The sequence below is a fragment of the Rhineura floridana genome, chromosome 8 (assembly GCF_030035675.1).
Source record: "Rhineura floridana isolate rRhiFlo1 chromosome 8, rRhiFlo1.hap2, whole genome shotgun sequence".
In the NCBI taxonomy this organism is placed as follows: domain Eukaryota; kingdom Metazoa; phylum Chordata; class Lepidosauria; order Squamata; family Rhineuridae; genus Rhineura; species Rhineura floridana.
In genome coordinates this window covers 16,597,703-16,616,395 of record NC_084487.1, presented here as the reverse complement: position 1 = coordinate 16,616,395, position 18,693 = coordinate 16,597,703, and the positions used below count along the sequence as shown (strand labels likewise).

The 18,693-nt window shown below is 42.5% G+C and overlaps 1 protein-coding gene across 16 annotated transcripts in view; it reads left to right on the top strand.

Annotated features, from left to right (window-relative positions):
• Positions 1-18,693, top strand: part of SOX5 (SRY-box transcription factor 5) — a 1,141,232-nt gene that overhangs the window by 987,529 nt on the left and 135,010 nt on the right. For all 16 annotated transcript variants that reach the window (XM_061638411.1, XM_061638415.1, XM_061638414.1 and 13 more), the window contains one exon: positions 16,083-16,229. In XM_061638411.1, the coding sequence (XP_061494395.1) occupies positions 16,083-16,229 (147 nt within the window). The remainder of the gene's footprint in view (positions 1-16,082; positions 16,230-18,693) is intronic.

Below are 18,693 nucleotides of genomic sequence, written 5' to 3'. Positions count from 1 at the left end.
GCCCCATATAAAATTAGGTTGAAGACTGCTTGTGGCCCCTGGAATGCAAATTTCACACCCCTGCTGTAAAGAGCTCTTAGGTGAGAGTAACAAAAGTGAGGTTCAGTTTCAAGCAGTAGGTGGCTGCATGGGTGCTTAAACCTTTCTCTTTTCTCCTCCCAGAACCTTTCTCCTGGGGAAAATGTGGCTGGGTGAGGAGTTTGGTGCAGATTCCCAGATCTGAGTCTCCACCAAACATCTACTTCCAACCGTAGTTCTCTGTGTTATCAAGGTCTCGTACATGCTTGCAATTCCATCTATTCTTGTGTCACACACATTTTACATAAGCAAAATGTTGACTATAATTAGATGGAGAAGTGGCTCCTGCATAGGGAAAATTGCCATGCTTTGCAGTGTTGCCTCACATTTGGGTGAAGGGTTTGCTGGTCAGGGAAAGTGTGTGTATGTGTTCTCACAGTGTGCGTTTCTATGACAATCCTCTGCATGAGAACAGGGAGATCAGAATATGTGCTGCTTGGGTCACAAAAGTGGGACGTCACTTAACATGGTTGCATCCAACTCCCTTCCTCTCACGTGTCATTTAATCTAGGACTAGAGGCAAGAAATGGATGTGGATTTTCTTTCAGAGTCCTTAGCAATGGTTTTCTCCACCAGAGTCCATATAGTGTGCAGATATAACACAGTCAGGGAAAAGAGGGTGTGTGGAGGGGGAAATCAAATATACATTTCCTCTCTAGAAACAAACCCAGCTCTGCCATTTGTGGAATTAAACCTGCAGTTTATAGCAGTATAGCATTCCAGTGCTAATTGTAAATGACGTATAAGAAACTGGGTCTTATCTTAATTTTTTAACAAATGGGTAGTTCTTTTCTTATGAAAACCAAGAGTGATCGTAAAGAAAAGCCAAGCCACAAGAGGTCGCAGCCGCACACAAGGCTGGGGGTGGGAAGAGGAGGGAAACACAAAAAGAGAATCTGGATTTGGAATGGGGGGGGAATGATGTGGCGTGGAGGGAATGGAGGATATTTAAGTTGTGGCAGAAAAATATGTCCATCCACCCTAAAAGTTAGACTGTAAGCTGTCCTGATCCACACGTACAGCTTTGTTTCCTTCCTTTCATCTTACTGTACAGTGCTTAATGGAACATGACAGCTAGATATCACAGAAGTTTATTTTATTTTATTGTTAGGAGTGGCGGTTGGGGGAGAAATGGCAAATGTGTCATTTCAAAGGAGGACAGAAATGCCAAGCCGACTGGAGGCTTGTCTTCATCTCTGCTTCATTTCAGCTTTTTGTAACTCAGGATGTGCTAAGAACCTCTGATTCTACAAGCATTTTCTCAGAAGTAAAAGCCAATGGTTCTTCTTTTTCATTTTTTCCCCTCAATGAATCTGGCAGCCAAGTTAAGCTTAGAATCTTGGAATGGAAATGACTGTTCAGGGGGAGAGGAAGGAAATGCAGTCAATCGTTTTGCTCCTTTTATCCATCTGCGATTTTGCCCTGCTCCATGCAATAGAGCAAATCAGATGTGGCATTAACTGCACAATAGGCTTTTGCGTGTTTTGTTATTTTTTTACCCCTCTAATAAATCACGGCAGAAGGTTGGTGGCGTTGGATCAGGAATGTGGTACAGGAGAGGGAGGGATTCAACACTATTCCATCACTGCCACAGTCCTGATCCAGATCAGGGCCTCCTATGGACTGTTGCTTTGCATCAAAGATCCTGTTGGTTCCAAAGGAAGCTTTCATCCTGGGGCAAACTGCAATTATGGGGGAATCCCAGTCTGGATTAGGACTATGATGATGGGGGGACACCATGGTTCCAGTCTAGGTCAGCCACCGCAACTGTTTGTATTAAAGAACAAAAATGAGTAAGAGCCAGTCATGTGATCAGCATCACCTCTGGTTTGATCTACAGAAAGAATTTGTTCCATACAATGGAGGGGATTGGGTTAGGACTAAGGAGGTGTGTGTTTAAATTCTCTGCTTAGAGACAGGCTCACAATATAGTTACTGATAAGACACTGTCTCTAAGGTCCCCCCCCCTCCACCCATACCCTCACATCTATAACACTGGAACAAGTAATGACTTCCATCACAAGAGTAGATTAATTTGTCAAATCCAAAATTAATCCAAGAAATGTCATCATCTGGGCATCCAGACATTTAGACGTTTACTAGGATTAATTCTGGATTGTGACCCTAGCTTGGAAGGATCTAAGCTCCAGATGATGATGTCATGGAATGGGCTTCCTGTGTTTCCCCACAGTAGCCTGACATGCATATGCAGTAGAATGAAGTGGTAGAATGAGAACCCCCAAATGGCAGAGTGGACTGCACCACTTAGGTTGCAAACAGGGGGTGCATTTTTTTTAAAAAAAAATTGTGTCTGTCTGTGTGTGTTTTTTTTAAAAAAAATCCCTGCAAGAAAATAGCTAACCCATCAGAAAGAAAGATTCTAATGCATCCTGTTCTGTTGCAGCTGTGTTAATTTTCTACTTGCAGTGGAGCATTTGAAAATGTGATTCTTCTCCCTTTAGCCTGAAGTGGTATAGTCCATTCTTCTACCGCATTCCTTCCTCACTCTGGCATAAGTCTTCTGGGCAACAAGGAGGGCTCAGTCTATACCAGAAGGGATGCAACTGGCATGGAAAACCAGCAGGCCTTCTGTCCTGGTATCTTACTTGCGTGCCACATGCTGTCCAGAGCCAGGGTTCTCAAATTTTGTCACAGCATTTTGTCACTGCAGTCCAGGAAACAAATGTATTAACTAACTCAAGATAAAGCTGGATTAGTATTACATTGTTCTCCAGGGTTGCTGATTAATGTGATGCTTTGCGAGGCACGTACCTGTGCATATTGTATTACTGGGGAGGAAAGGGCAGGGGCATTCTTTCTTTCTCAATCCAGTAAAAGCATGCACAAAAGAGGTCTATTGTTCGTCAGGCAAAGAACATAACATTCCTCACTCTTATGCATAGGCATGAACACTCCATATAAAGGTCCCTTCTTGCGTCTGCGAACACATAAGACCCCTGCTGGACTAGACCCACAGGCCACCTAGTCCAGCATCCTATTCTCACAGCGGCCAGCCAGATGCCTCTGGGAAGCCCACGAGCAGATCATGAAGGCAGATGATGTTGCTTCCCAGGCTGCCTCTAAAATGTGGAGGATGTGCATAAAGCCATCTCGATGGGTTGCCATGGATAGATTCATCCTTCCTCATTTGTTCTTTAATCCTAGACTATGTCGTACAACAATACATGTCAATTTGAAAATTGTGACTGGTTATCACACTTGTCAAATAAGCTCATGGCAGTTTCCGGACAGTGGTTTCCAGACAGTGTGTCATGCAGGACAGAGCCAGCATCAGCACCTAGCATCCTTGGGCAGCCACTGGGCCCCCAGTGTCCCGTCAGAACCCACTTCCCCCCTCTTTGCATTTTTTCCAAGTAGCATCAGGTGGCTAAGTCTAGATGCCATTTCAATCTCCTGCAATGCCCCCAATGTACTATAGTTGCAGGGCATCATGGAAAATTTAAATGACAATCTCCAGCCACCTGGCAGTAGCCCCCAGGTCAGCCTGGCAGGGCCCACATTGCCCAGGGCCCCCATTCAACCTGGAACTGGCCCTGATCGAAGCCATGTTCTGCTTAGTAGCGGAAGTGCTTCTGACCCCTCCTTCTTTCAATTCCAGCTACTGACAAGCTTCAGAACACCCTGTACCTTTGCCATTTTAGCCAAGACCTGTTAATACCTCTATATAAAAGGATTTCCCTTTTCTGTTTCCAAACATTAACTTCATTGAGCCTTCCTGTAGCATTGGATTATGTGAAACAGCTGTTTTCCATTCAGGTTTTATTTTAAAAAGCACGATTATGTGTGCCCTTCTTAGCTCTTTCCTTGAGAAATGCAGCAGGACCTAAATGCACACAACTCTAGGCCACCAGATAAGGCTTGTGGATTAAATTGACGCTAGATGCATTGTTCTTCTCGAGCATTTGCATCACTTACATCGGACAACACATTCATATGGAATGTATCAGCCAACAGTGTTTACGCGGATGACCCTATCAAATTTCCTTTCTGGCTCACTTTCAAGCCTTTTCACTCCCATTTCATATACTGTCACATGGCGTGAACAATGTTATATACAAATATGTGACTTACTTGGGCAGCCTTCCAGGTTAGCTAGTCTTAATTTGCAAAGGGAGAGGCAATCTGGTCCGCCAACTTCACAGCGATGCATTATTATCGCAGCAGCTGAGTAACAAATTGTTATAAGCTGATGAGAGGAAGTGCCTAGTGATAAGTTCCTGCATGCAAATCACACCGACGGGAATCTTGCAGTCAGAAAAGAACATCATGGTTTGGCCTTTTGACTTAGTTTCCAGGTTAGTCCTGGATACAGCCAACCATGACAAAGGCCCCTTTCAGATGTTTTATTGAAGTTTTGCAAAAAAAACCAATGCATGAGCAGAGAGCTCTGCACGTTATAGGCTCCCATGCAATTTGGAACCCTGAATGATTGAACTAGATCTCAAGAAAGCTTCTGCCAAGAGAATCCTACATGTATAGGCCTAAGAAGATCCTTCTGGATCAGGCCAATGGCCCATCCATCACCCTGTTCTCACAGTGGCCAACCAGAAGCCCAATGGGAAGGCTGCAAGCAAGACCTGAGCACAAGAACACTCTCCCCTCCTGCAGTTTCCAGCAGTTGGTATTCCAGCAGTTGGTATTCAGAAGCATATTGCCTTCCATGCAATCATGAACCCTTCAATCTTCATGATTGGAGTTCTAGATCTCATGGAAGCGTTGGCTCATAGAAATCTACATATAGAGGCTTCCCCTCTTCAGATGTCCATGCTCATCGAATGGGCATGAGGAGCAGGGACAACAGGACCAATGGTAGGCATATCTAACATGTGCACACATTGATTACAGTGCATGGGCAAATTTTTATTTATTTTCTTACATTTACATCCCGCCTTTCTTTCAAGGAACCCAAGGCAGCATACATGTGATTCCCAGGTGGTCTCACATGCAGGCACTCATCAGACCCAAACCTACTTGTGCCTTCAGACCGTACTGTGGGACCAGTGTCTGAAATGTCTGAAAGGAGCTAAAATTCTCGCAATAATTGGGCAGGCAATGCACTGCTGTGAAGTTCTCCACTCAGTGAATGAAAAAATAAATGAATATAATGGTCCCATTATATGGTCTCAAACATATTTGCAACCTTGCTGAAACTATGCAGGTCTAGTCAAGCCAGTATCTGGATGGTAGACCACCTGAGAACCCTATGTATGCTGCCCTGAGAAGCATGATTGGCTCCTTCTAGGAGGAAGGGTGTGGTATAAATTTAATACAATAAAATAAATGATGGAAGAAAGTGGCATAGCAGTAAATAATAAAGTAAATATTTGCTGACTTTCATCCTTTGTTGCCTTCTTCAATCTCTCCTGTTCCATCTGTTGTCGAAATGCTGATCACTAGCTCCTTGGAATTGGGAGGATAGGAAGCTGCCTTATACCAAGTCAGACCATTGGTCCATCTAGCTTAGTATTGTCCACACTGACTGGAAGCAGCTCTCCAGGATTTCAGGCAGAGTTCTGTCCAAGCTCAGCCTGGAGATGTCAGGGATTGAACCAGGGACCTGTCTTATGTTACTCTGTAAGGAACCTTTACAGAACCGGTAGTTTGAATTTCGACAGTGCAAAGAGATGACAGTGACAAGGGAGAGGCAATGGCAACATAGGATGAAGGTGAGCAAGAGTTAATGTAAGCGAACATAAAGGCCTATCCAGTTCAGCATCCTGCCTCCCACTGTGGCCAACCAGATGCTTGTGGGAAGCCTGCAAGCAAGATCTGAGCACAACAGCACGCTCCCCACTTGTGGTTCCAGCAACTGGCTTTCAGAGGCATAGTGCTTCCGACGTTCAAAGTAGAACATAGCTGTTTTGGCTTTGCATCGGTTCAGGATGAAACCAAGGAGATTAAGCCCAGGGTTTCCACAGAAAAGTTCGGTTTTAAGAGAAGATATAAAAGAAATGAGGGCAGGAGAGAGTGTAAGCATTCTGGGAAGGAGGGAGTGTTTGTGAAACCATTGAGACATTTATACATTTTTGGTAACGTAATATTTCTCAAGCTGAGCGTTCTGTGCATGGAAGAGACTGTAGTTGGAATCAGCTGTCAGGGCACAATAGAACATTTCAGGAGACATGTGCCCAGTGAAAGCAGCAGCTCCTCTTGCTTTCTTCCCTGTCAAGTAAGTGAAAGGGTGTGGTATGGCACCATCGTATCGCGAGTTTCCCAGCCCCTGCTGCCCTTTGTTGGCTGCTGATAGTGGGAATTGGAGACACTCAGAGTGTGATTATGCAACACCATGCATTTTTCTTAATTAGGTATATAGGGGGAAGGGGAGAAAGATGCTGAGCTGCTGTCTTGCAAGGCCCTACTTTCACCCTCAGAAGAAGGCGCATGTAGCATGCTTGTTTGCATGTTGTTTTTGATGCATATCTTTATTTATATAGGGAAATGAATATTTTTGGTGGTGGAAGTCTCCCAGTTGGTTTCTTGGCAAAATTATTGAGTGGATAGAAAGAGGCCATTGATGCGTTTGACACAGGGAGAGTCCTGTTTCACAAAATCTCTATTCAATTATGTAAACAAGTTGACGATATGCAGTGTGGCAATGCATATTGGCAAATCTGAAGACTCACTCGTGTGTATATTTTTAATGAGGGGTCTAAGAGTGATATGGCATGTGAATGTTGGCACAATTCATAAATTTAGATTACTTAAATACACTGACTCTCGTTCATGCCTGGCTCAATATAGAAGATCCTTAGGAAGTCAATGCTTTTACAACCAGGGTGAAGTTGAATTCCTCAAATAGTTCTGTTTCCATTATTATTACTTTACAAAATGATTTTATTTTTATTTTTGTCCCCAACTACAAATGCAAAACCCACTGGCTCTTAAAGCAATTTTAATAATATGACTGTGGTGCGAAACACACGCATATACTTAATGCTAAAATAGCTAATATTATTTTCCCCAAAATAATTTAAAAATAGCTATTATGCCACATTCTCATTTTCTTTATTAATAGAACAAGAATTCATTTTTAGTGTGGCCTCAAAGCTGTAATGAGCATTGTTAACATATCATTGCAATGCCCCATGGGAAAGATTTCAAAGGCAGTCTAACCTCAAGGCTGAACTTTTGATGTTCTGCAGAACCACTGAGCCAAGATGTTTCACAGTCTTTTGGAGAGGTTAGCAGAATATTGCTGCTTAATATGCAGGTGAGGATTATAGATGGTTTAAGGTGTTGGCTCAGGACTGACATCATTCCCTTAAAAACTTAGGAAACCAAGATCAGCATGCTTATAATAATTCTAGAATTGTAATGTGAGAAAGTAGTTCTTTGCACAGCACATAGTTCAACCATGTAATTCATGTCCACAAGAGGTAGTGATAGGCACCAGCTTGGATGGCTTTAAAAGAGGATTAAATAAATTCATGGAGAACAAGGCTACTAGCCACAATGGCTTTGTTCTACCTCTACTGTCAGTACTCCTCTGAATACCAGTTGCTGGAAACCACAGGAGGGGAGAGTGCTCTTGTGCTCATATCCTGCTTGTGGGCTTCCCATAGTCATCTGGCCAGCCACTGTGAGAACAGGATGCTGGACTAGATGGACCTTGGGGCTGATCCAGCAGGACTCTTCATATGAATGCACATGGAAGGCAACTAGTCCAAGCCCAGAATTAAGGAAGGAAGGATCCTTGAGTCTCAGTGCCTAGCCCATAGCATTCAAGTCATCAAGAGTTCAGGAGTGAATGATGTGGACCACACCATAGCTACCTCTGAGTAAACCTTTAAGCTTATCAAAACATATAAAAATAATAATAATCCATTTCCAGGCCCTGAGGTTTTTCCCCCCAGCCCTGTCAGAGCCCATGAAGTTGTAGATTAGAAGAGAGTTAGCGTTCCTGCTCTGCCATAAAGTTCATTACTTCTCAGTCTATAGCCTCACAGATAACTCTGTGGCCATTGCCATGAACACCTTTGTAGAAGGGTGAGATAGGTCAGCAAATGAATACAAATCCATTTCAGACAAGGTGGGGATTCCATTCTGATCTTATGTTCATCGTTTCCACCCAGTGAGACTAATTGTCTGAGGCTGTGAACACACTAATCACCTAGAGCAAAGAGTTTCCATTGGCCACACCTGGAGGGGGAACAAGTTGATCTGCTGACCAGTTGCGAAATCTCTGTGAAGCATCATATGCCCCCATTTTTGGAAGGGAGAGGTGGAGATGCACTGGAACTGGCAGAACAGTCAGTGTGTTTCTACCCTGAGTCTTCCAAGGGAAAAGTTTATTATAGCATAAGGCTCTGTATGTCTGTTCAGACTCCTGTTCCCCTCACAAGAGATATACTACACAAGAGATATACTACTCCAAGTGGTTTAACGGTCAGTCCCTCTTCCCAGAGAACTCTAGGAATTGTAGTTCTATGGAATAGGGCTTTTCTAACAATTCTCAGCATTCTTCACAAAGTACACTTCACAGTATTCTTTGAGGGAAGCTGTGACTGTTAAAGTGGAATAATAGTTGAATAAATGTGTGGTGTGAAGATGGTCTAACAAAGACAGGGCCCATACTCAGGATCTCTTAAGATATAATTAATCACTGTGATCCTCCTGTGTCTGAACTCTAGTTGAAGAAGAACAAAAAAAAATCCTTTTCTGGAGCAGACCTAGGTGAATTCTTGCAAGGAATGCTGGACTAAGAACCCCAGAGATCAGCAAGTGTCTAGATCAGGGGCAGCCAAGCTGATGCCCTTCAGATGTTGTTGGACTACAACTTCCATCATCCCTGGCCGATTGCCATGCTGGTCGAGGCTGATGGGAGTTGGAGTCCAACAACATCTAGAGGGCACCAAATTGGCTACTCCTACACGAGTAGGTCCACCGTAAACAGGGCATTGGCCCACCAGTGAACCGTGATCAACTTTCTTCCAAGCTCTTGTGTGCTACATGTTTGTCCCAGGGACACACCAGCCTATGACCATGTTCAATTCAGGCCTATTGAAGACCTTCCTCTTTCAGCAAGCCTTTTAAGTGGAGCCCTTATCCCAGTCTGCATCTGTGTTGGTATCACCAGGGTTAAATGTGACCACACAATCCTCATTTACTATATTTGCAGGAGGCATACATTTAATCCAGAATGGGAGCAGCCACAGAGAAGATGACAAGTCCCAATCTATTTTAACAGAATGCTCCACAACATTATGAAATAGTCATGGTCTTCCTTTCTAAATCCCCCCCCAAGAGCCATGTGAAACACATGACACAAATTAAATTGGCTCTAGATCCAGTTATTTAAATACTCCAGGTTCTGCCTTTGGCATTGTGGAAGACACCCAAGACATGGAGAATGTACATTTATGGAAAGATGGCAAAATACAGATTGTGTTTCACTGTACTGCTCTGCCACAGAGACTGTTGGCAGCATCCCTAGAGCATAAAATAAATCCAAATTTTGGAGCTCTCAGTAATAGACCTTTGAGTAGACACAGTCCTTTGTTTGATTGCTTGAGGGTGCCATAACTTCTCATTCTCTAAAATGTTGTCAGTTAAGCATCTTGATGCACAGCATGCGGTCATTCCAGTGTCCTTTTCCCTGGTCTTGAGCCAGACGTTGTCCTGCCCTGGAATGATTAAATTTGAACAGACAGATTCAATAATGTCAAAGTTCAATCTTGTCTAAAAATATTAGCATGCTGCGCCCCATCCTGCATATTGTACATTTCATTCTCCGTTACAAGCCGTGGCAGGTCTGTAAGAAGAATGTCATTGACTAAACAAGGGAGGAACAAACCCAGGCATTTCTATCTATATAACATCACATCATGGGGCCATTTTAACCAGATATGGCCATAGGCTGTGGCAATTGGATTGCCAACTGACCAGAAATAACATTAATATTAACAATAATAATACCTTGTTTTGTGACCTCTGGGCCAGTTGCCAAATGTGTGTGTATGTCAAAGCCAGTCATTTGGCTTGGTTGCCAAAATATTTCAAGTAAAAGCCAGCAGAATCATTTTCATCTCATGTGCATGCTTAAACTGTTTAGGCAATGTTTGCCCAAAAGGGCACCATGTTGCTGATCTCAGGCCCAACGTAGCATTGCACTTGCTGTTGCATATGAGATTGCAAGTTCTGTGTGTGCAGTTCCTTCACAGACATCCCCTACAGGCTGTGTGGAGCAGAGGGAGGCAGAGTAGGTGGTGTCAGGATAAAATGAGGTGAGGTGGTCCCAAGTTGTATATGTTGGTACAGCAGTGTGTAGAACTAACAAGCGGTACCCAATATCTTGGCATCTGATAGGAAGAACATTTTCCAGCTCCCCTGTAAGGCTTCTTCAAGGGCGCATCATAAAATATCCAAAACAGTTATTGGCATTTCAGTGCAACTAATTCAGCAGAAAGTCTGATTAACATGGCTTCATTCTCTTCCTTTCTCTTTCAACTTCTATGAAGTCATAAAAAGTCACATACTTGATCAGGTATTAAAGGAACAGGGAGCTGAGAGAGAGTTCCACTCTTGCAATGTTGAGGTACAGACACATCCTTCAGATGCTCCAACTACTAGCAGTTGTTCATTTTCAGTAGAGCTAGGTGACAAATTTGGCCACATTTTAATACGAATCTACCTAATTCACACTTTCCAAAACAGTACACAAATAGCTATCATTTGGAATCCACACATCCCTGAATTTTGTGGTGCAGTTCTTCAACCAAATAGTGCATTCAAAAATTATAACCTTGTATCCCAGGTTATACTTTGCATACAAAAATGTGTATTTTAGTGAATAGCATTCAAAAAGGCATTATTTATGGAAACCCTCTTGCTAAAATGTGTATATTTAGCAAAAGTGCATACTAAAATGTATCTATTAGGAAAATGTGAATTGAAAATGCAGACAAATTTCATGCAGACTTTTTTAAAATAATGCAGACTGATGAGGAATTGGGGCAAATAAAAAAAATGAGAAATTGAGTGAAATTGAAATTGATCGATTCATCCATTCCTAACTTGTACCCCAGGTTGTTTCTATCTTGGGTAATGATTAAGAGATGAGACACCTAAGCCTTTCACTTTTCAAACCCAAAACATTGAGGCATACTTAAGGCATGGTCCTATGAATGGTGATATGGTTCTATTTTTGAAGCTAGGAAAGTCTGTCTCTCTAATTTCTTTGGATGGGAGACAATCTGGGCACTATATGTGTTCTCAACTCTTGAAAGGTAGAGCACAGTTTGTGTAGTAAATGAACTGAATGAAACCCCGCTTGCTATAGGGATATCAGCACAATTATCTACCTTATCACCTCCCCCTCAAAAAAAAGTTATATTTGGACATACTAGCTATGTGGATTGGGTCCATTGCAGTGTGAGTCTTCATGACTTCAAAGAATCATAGAATAGAGTAATAGACTAGTAGAGTTGGAAGGGACCTATAAGGCCATTGACTCCAACCCCTGCTCACTGCAGGAATCCAACTTAAAGCATAACCAACAAGCGGCTGTCCAGCTTCCTCTTGAGTGCCTCCAGTGTTGGAGAACCCACCACCTCCCTAGGTCATTGGTTCCACTGTTGTACAGCTGTAACAGGAAGTTTTTCCTGATGTTCAGCCGAAATCTGGCTTCCTGTAACTTGAGCCCATTATTCCACAACTTACATCCTGGGATGATTGAGAAGAGATCCTGGCCCTCCTCTGTGTGACAGCCTTTCAAGTGCTGTCATATCTCTCCTCTGTCTTCTCTTCGCAAGGCTAAACATGCAAAGAGACAATATTTTCTTGCATCTTTGAAAGCTACTGTGGAATCTACAAGCTTTCCCATCCTACCTGATCACCTTGAAATGCCACTCCAAATTCATCTTCAAAACTCACATGCTTCATTTAGCATTCCAAAGTCTGATGTCCTCCAACTTTCATGGCTCTTCTAATGTAAACATTCAATATTATAAGGAGATCACCCTAATGACAATAATGCCTGATCATAGCACTGGTCACGGTGTTCTTACATATTTACCTTTGCTGTGTTTGTGATTATATCTAACCTGGTTATACTTTGCATTAACAGTGAAAAGCATCTTCAGCAGAGGTGCATAATTTTGCGCACCTTCTTGTCCTTGAAATGATGAAGCAATGAATATTGCTGATACATGTCCATTTCTCTGTACTTTTGTTATCATCCTTTGTACAGCCTCCTCATTGTCTTGGCCTACATGTGCTCCAGGCAGCAATGATTTAGTGTGTACACTGTGTTTCTCCAGTACATGCTGTTTTTACTCACAGGAAGCCACTTGGATCAGCTAATGTTGCCACTCTAAAATTGCTTTCAGACATGACAAGTCTACCCCACTGGATAATATTCTGCCACTATCAGCATTGTCTTACCACTATTTGTGAATCTTATCAACCATTGTGTAGCTAAGGGTTTTCTTTCTGAACTGTTTCAGCTTAGGGGTAGTTCACACATTACACTTTAAAAGTATATTGTTGATGTATTCATAAAAATACAAGTCACAGATCATACAGAAGGACTGTAGCTAGGGATGGAGGAGAAATTCAATTCAGTTCACTTTTAAATGCAAACATACCTAATTTGCACTTCCTGAAACAGTACACGAACCAAAACATCCTTTTAGTCATCCTTTGAAATAGCAGTTCTCTGAATGTTGCAATGCAGTTCTCCAGCCAAATAATGTGTACAAAAACCTATTTAGCAGGATAAAGTATGCATAAAAATGCATATATTCATGAAAATAATTTTTAAAGTATTATATTAGGGGAAAGTGTTTTGAACCTGTATATATTAGGCAAAATTGCATGCAAATGTGTATATTAGGAGAAATTCGCACTGAAATTTTCATGAGGATTTCCACTGATAAGGAAATGTGGAGAACTGGAAAAACAAGAAGCCAAAATGGACAGATGCGCTTCTCTGGCTGTTGCTCAATGGTAGAGCGCATGCTTTGCTTGCACAAAGTCCCGGGTTAAATTCCTAGCACCTCCAGTCAAAAGGATTAGGTAGTAGGCGATAGGAAAGACTTTGGGACCTGGAGAGCCACTGCCAGCTGGAGTAGAAAATATTGGGTCAGTAGGACCATAGTCCTGGTTCCTAAGACAATAGAGTAGCTGCAGGTCATTGTCAAACATCAGTGCAAACCTGAGTTTGTTGATGCGCAATGTGTGAAATGATTCTCTTTTAACAGCTGAATCCTAAGCATGTTTACTCGGTCACAGCCTATCTTCCTGTTCATCTGCTCCCTCAGGTGATACATGCCCTGGTCTCCTCTCTCATAGACTACTGCAATGCGCTCTACGTGGGGTTACCCTTGAAAACGGTCCGGAAATTACAGCTGGTACAGAACGCGGCGGCACGCTTGATTACGCATAGCCGTCGCTGGGATCATATCACCCCAGTGTTATTAGATCTTCACTGGCTACCAGTTGTCTACCGGGCCCAATTCAAGGTGTTGGTGTTGACCTTTAAAACCCTATACGGTTTCGGCCCAGTATATCTGAAGGAACGCCTCCAGAATCACCGATTGTGCCGCCTGACGAGATTAGCCTCGCAAGACCTTCTCTCGGTCCCACCGGTGAGAACAGCTAGGCTGGTACGGACCAGAGAGAGGGCATTCTCTGTTGTGGCCCCCACCCTCTGGAACTCTCTCCCTTTTGATCTCAGACATGCTCCCTCCCTGTCCAGCTATCGCCGAGCCTTGAAGACCTGGCTGTTCAGGCAGGCCTACAAGATTGGGACAGATTAACTTATGTTACAATTGAATTAATGAATGGTTTTTTAGCTTAAAATTTGATTATGTTGATCTATATGTATTGTTTTTATTCTTGTTGTTCGTCGCCTAGAGTGTCCCTAACCCGGACAGATAGGCGGCTGAAAAATAAAATTTATTATTATTATTTATTATAAACCCTACTGTGTTCAGTGCTGCTTACTTTCCTGTGGGATTGCAGCCTCTAAGATTTATGTTTTCATACCTGAAGGCTGTGAACACACAAGTTGCCATAGCAAAGTGTTTCCATTAGCCACATCTGGAGGGGAAACAGGTTGAAATGCCAATCAGTTGTGAAATTTATTTGAAGCTGACTTTTTTTTAAAAAATTGCACTCGAGCTGCTCCCACCAGGTTTTGCAGTAAAAAGGGGCAGGGTTGCCCCTGTTTTTAGAAGAGAGAGGTGGACACGCACTGGAACCAGCCGCACAGTGAGTGTGTTCCTACACTGAGGCCCTACCTAGATGATAGCAGAGCTTCTTGCCAGAGCAAAGCTGCTTTGCAGCTATGATTTCAGGTTTAACAAGGTAAGATGAGCTTGGGAGATACAATAGTCCTTACATAGAGAGTGAAATAAAAAACAGAATTCAAGGGTGAGTCTTGGGTTGTGAGTCCAGGTGCCAAGGAGACAGGAATTCTGTACCTTTTAACAACTGTGCACAAGATACAAAGACCTGCCTGACCATGCTTACTCATGCTCTGGGAACATCCAGACTAGATTACTAGTCTGTAATTTGTGATCCATCTGGGGCTGCCTTTGTGTACTACTCAGAAACGACAACTGATTGAGAACCAGCAGGTTAGCAAGGATGGGCTGCTAGTAGCATATTACTCTGGTTTTGCAGCATGCTTTGCTGCCTCCCAGCTGGTACCCAGGCCCAATTCAAGGTGCTGGTTTTGTTTCAGGATCTCTTACTAATTATGATCTCCCATTTAGACCTCCTTGTACACTGAGGTCACCTTTGGACACTCTGCTTTGTGTTCCCAGGTGCAATGGGTGGCTGCACAAGATAGAGCCTTTTCAGTAGCAGCTGCAGAATTCCCTCCCTAGGGAGACTCAGTGTCCAGCTGCCTCTTAAATACTGATGTAAAATAGTGCTTCCTTCAGAGGCCTTTTGGGCCTAACTGATTGAAAAGGATTGTGATTTGAGTGTTGCAACTGATGCTTTATGCCGGCTCTCTTAGGTTTTGTCAACTGCTGCTGGTCTGCATTATGTGTTGGTGTGTGTTTTGCTTTTATGCTACTGTGAGCTACCTCACGGATCCATATGGATCAAAAGGTGGGGTATAGATATTTGAAATTACTAAATAAATAAATATCAGTAGGCACCGTTTTTATATATATATCTTACTTATCAGGTGCATGACAAGATATACCTGCATGATTCTTCTTCTTCTACTACTACTACTACTAGTAGTACTAAATTAATAACAACAACAACAATAATCTGGACAATTTATATGCCACTTATATTTAAACAAATCTCTAAGTGATTTGCAACATAGTTTAAAAGATCTTAAATAAATGACAGATACAAAAAAAGAAAAATATGTATTCTGTAAAACACAATTAAAAACTAAACAGAACATCCTCTATAACATCAAACTAAATATTGCACATAAAAAAGCAGCTGCAAAACTAGACAGGGAATTCCCCATTGTAAAACATAGTAAACAACCAAACAAAACATCCTCTGAACATCAAGAAATAAAATATTACAAGTGAAGATCAATGAAATCATTGACTATCATGCCCTTGCATTAAACCACATGACTCTTGAAATGATGCAGCCTTCCCCAAACCTGGCGCCCTCCAGATGTTTCAGGTTACAACTGTCATTGGCCACAGCCAGCACTACTATCCAAAACTTCTGGAGGGCACCAGGTTGTGGAAGGCTGGCATGGTATATTTGCCTTCATCAGCACAGGTCTCTCTGAAAGTACATCCTTGGAGGGGTTAGTGTTGGGCCAGGGAGGCTACTTCTGCTAGGATTGTTTCCATATGGCACTGTTCTTCAATCTTCAGTCACCAAATGTTGTTGGACTACAACTCCCATCAGCCCCAGCCAGCTCAGCCAATGGCCAAGGATGATGGGATTTGTAGTCCAACATCTGGAGAGCCAAGGTTGAAGAACAGTGCCTTATGCTAATGTCTACTGATTTCCCCCACTTTCTGAGTTTTCCTTCCTTTTTCTTTTTGTAGCAGTTGTATGCTGCTCAGCTTGCTGCGATGCAAGTATCTCCTGGTGGAAAAATACCCGGCATCCCCCAAAGCAACATCGGTGCAGCAGTATCACCTACCAGCATCCATCCAGACAAGAGCACAACCAGCCCTCCACCCAAAAGCAAGGTACTTTTTAAAGATCCATCTGCCTGGCTTTCTCATGTCTAAAAATATGTCTTTTCCTGTATGTCATTTTTGTAATTGTAGTTTAGGCCTCTCTAATTTTTAAAGGATGATTTTAAACACTCTGGTCATGGAATGTACTGCTTCTGTGTTCTGGATGGCACTTTTAAGTGTTTATGTATTTATTTAGCTAACACAAGTTATATACAGCTTGATTGTAACAGAACCTCAAAGTGGTCTACCAACAAAAATAAATAAAATAAAATTATGGAAAAAGTCAGTTAAAACAGGTATTTAAAAAGACATCCAAAAGACAATTAAAATCATCAGTAAGCTAAAAGGATGTATGTTTTAATCTGGACTTCTACATGTCTGGATAGGCTTGTCTAAACAAAAATATTTTAGGCAGGTGTTGAAAAGAGTACAGCGAAGGCTCCTGCATGATGTCAGTAGGCAGGGAGCTCCAAAGTGTAGGTGCTGCCTCACTAAAATATTGATTTCTTACAAGTGTGGAACAAGTATTATGTAACAGTCCCAGTTCTGCAGATCAAAGTGGTCAAGTGAGCACATATCCCACAAGTAAACTGATTCCAAGCTTTTAAGGGCTTTATATACTAATGGTAACACCTTGAACTTGGTCCACTAGCAAATCAACTAGTGGAGATCTCTGATCAGAAGTCTGATGATAGGGTCTCACCCTGCACTAACTGCACTTTCCGGATCAAGCACAAGAGAAGCCCCTGCATAGAGTGCATTGCAATAATCCAGTCCTAAGGTCACCAGCGGCTGAACTATTGTGGTCAAGCTGTTCTGCTTATTGGTATAAGTATTCCTGCTTATTGGTATAATTATTGACAGTGATTGCAAAATTATTAAGCACCTAATGCTATTTGTGAAAAAACAATACTGATTGTATGGAGATTTCACAGAATCATAGATCCGGAGGTGGCCTTGTAGGCCACCTAATCCAACCTTTTGCTTGATGCAGAATATCCAGGGCTGGAACATCCCCAACAGTTGGCTGTCCAGACTCTGCCTGAACACATGCAGCAACCGAGAGCACACCAATCCTCTAGGTGTGCTTACCATCAAGAAGCTTCTCCTAAAGTTATCATCAAGACATATCTCCTAATATTCAACCAATATCTACCATCCTGTAACTTTAGTCTATTAGCTTTAATCCTGCTTTCTGGGCCAGCAGCGAAGAGGTTATTGCCTACTTCTTTGTGACAGGTGTTCAGGTATTTGAAGAGTGCTGTCATATCCCAGCTCTCGTCAGTCTTCTTTTCTCCAGGCTAAACATACCCAGTTCCTTCAGCCTTGCCTTGCTGTGAGCCGTCATGAGCTGTTTAAAACATCTGGAGCCTATGATTGAAGTGTGCAATTGATAATATCAAAATTATGTCACATCTAACAAAAGCAGCTGCAGTGCAAAAGGGTAGAGGAATTTCTTTCAGAAATACATTGAGTAAAGATGGGAAAAACAATTTCCTAGGCATTGCGGCACCCTTACTGAACGCATCTGTTGGAATTTCAGATTGGGCTGGGAAGATATTAACATACCTTCTTACACAGGTCTCTGTGTCTTTCAGAAATCATCAGAGGGACAGTATATTGGCTACTAAGGCTTATTTTTTGTGATTAAAGAGGGGGAAATGCACTGGAAAGTGTGGGTAACATTTGCTTGATGCAATGTCATCTAACCTCCCTGCAAACAAATCAGGATGAATGCTCAATAAACAGGTCATCTGGAAGTGCCCCTTTCCCCAAGGTCTTCCATATCAGACGCACCTTCTTTTGAAAACAGAGGTGTGGATTAACCTTGTTGCAGAACAGCATCCCTGCTCTGCAGCTGATGACTTCCATGGCCTCCCCCAAAGAATCCTGGGAACTGCAGTTTGTGAACGGTGTTGTCAGGAGACCTCTATTCCACTCACAGAACTGCATTTCCCAGAGTGGTTTACCAATCAATCTCTCTTCCCAGGGAACTCTGGCAATTGTACCTCTGTGAAGGGAATAGGGGGCCTTCTTACAAGTCTCATCTCCCTTAACAAACTACTGTTCCCAGGATTCTTTGGGGGAAGCCTTGACTGTTTAAAATGTTATAATACTGTTTTAAATTTGTAGTACATATGGGGTTTATATCTAGAGAAAGGGATTGAGAGATACCATATCCAGGACAATCTAAGCCTCAGGGCTGGTTCACACGGCAATTTAAGATGAGATGGGTTCTACTTTCATTCCCGTTTAATTCTCAGTGATCACATGACATAGGAGGCAAAGGAAAGGCGTCCTGGTGCTTTTAGCTTTTAATCCGCAGCAAATAAATCCAAGTTTAATCCGAAAAGAGAAGGAAAAAACGTATGTTCTTCGTATCTCTAGGACTTGTAGACACTTAGCTCTGATGCTTTTGTAAGTCCACACCCACTCCCTCCTCCCTTTGTTATGTCATTTCCTGCTGGCTCCC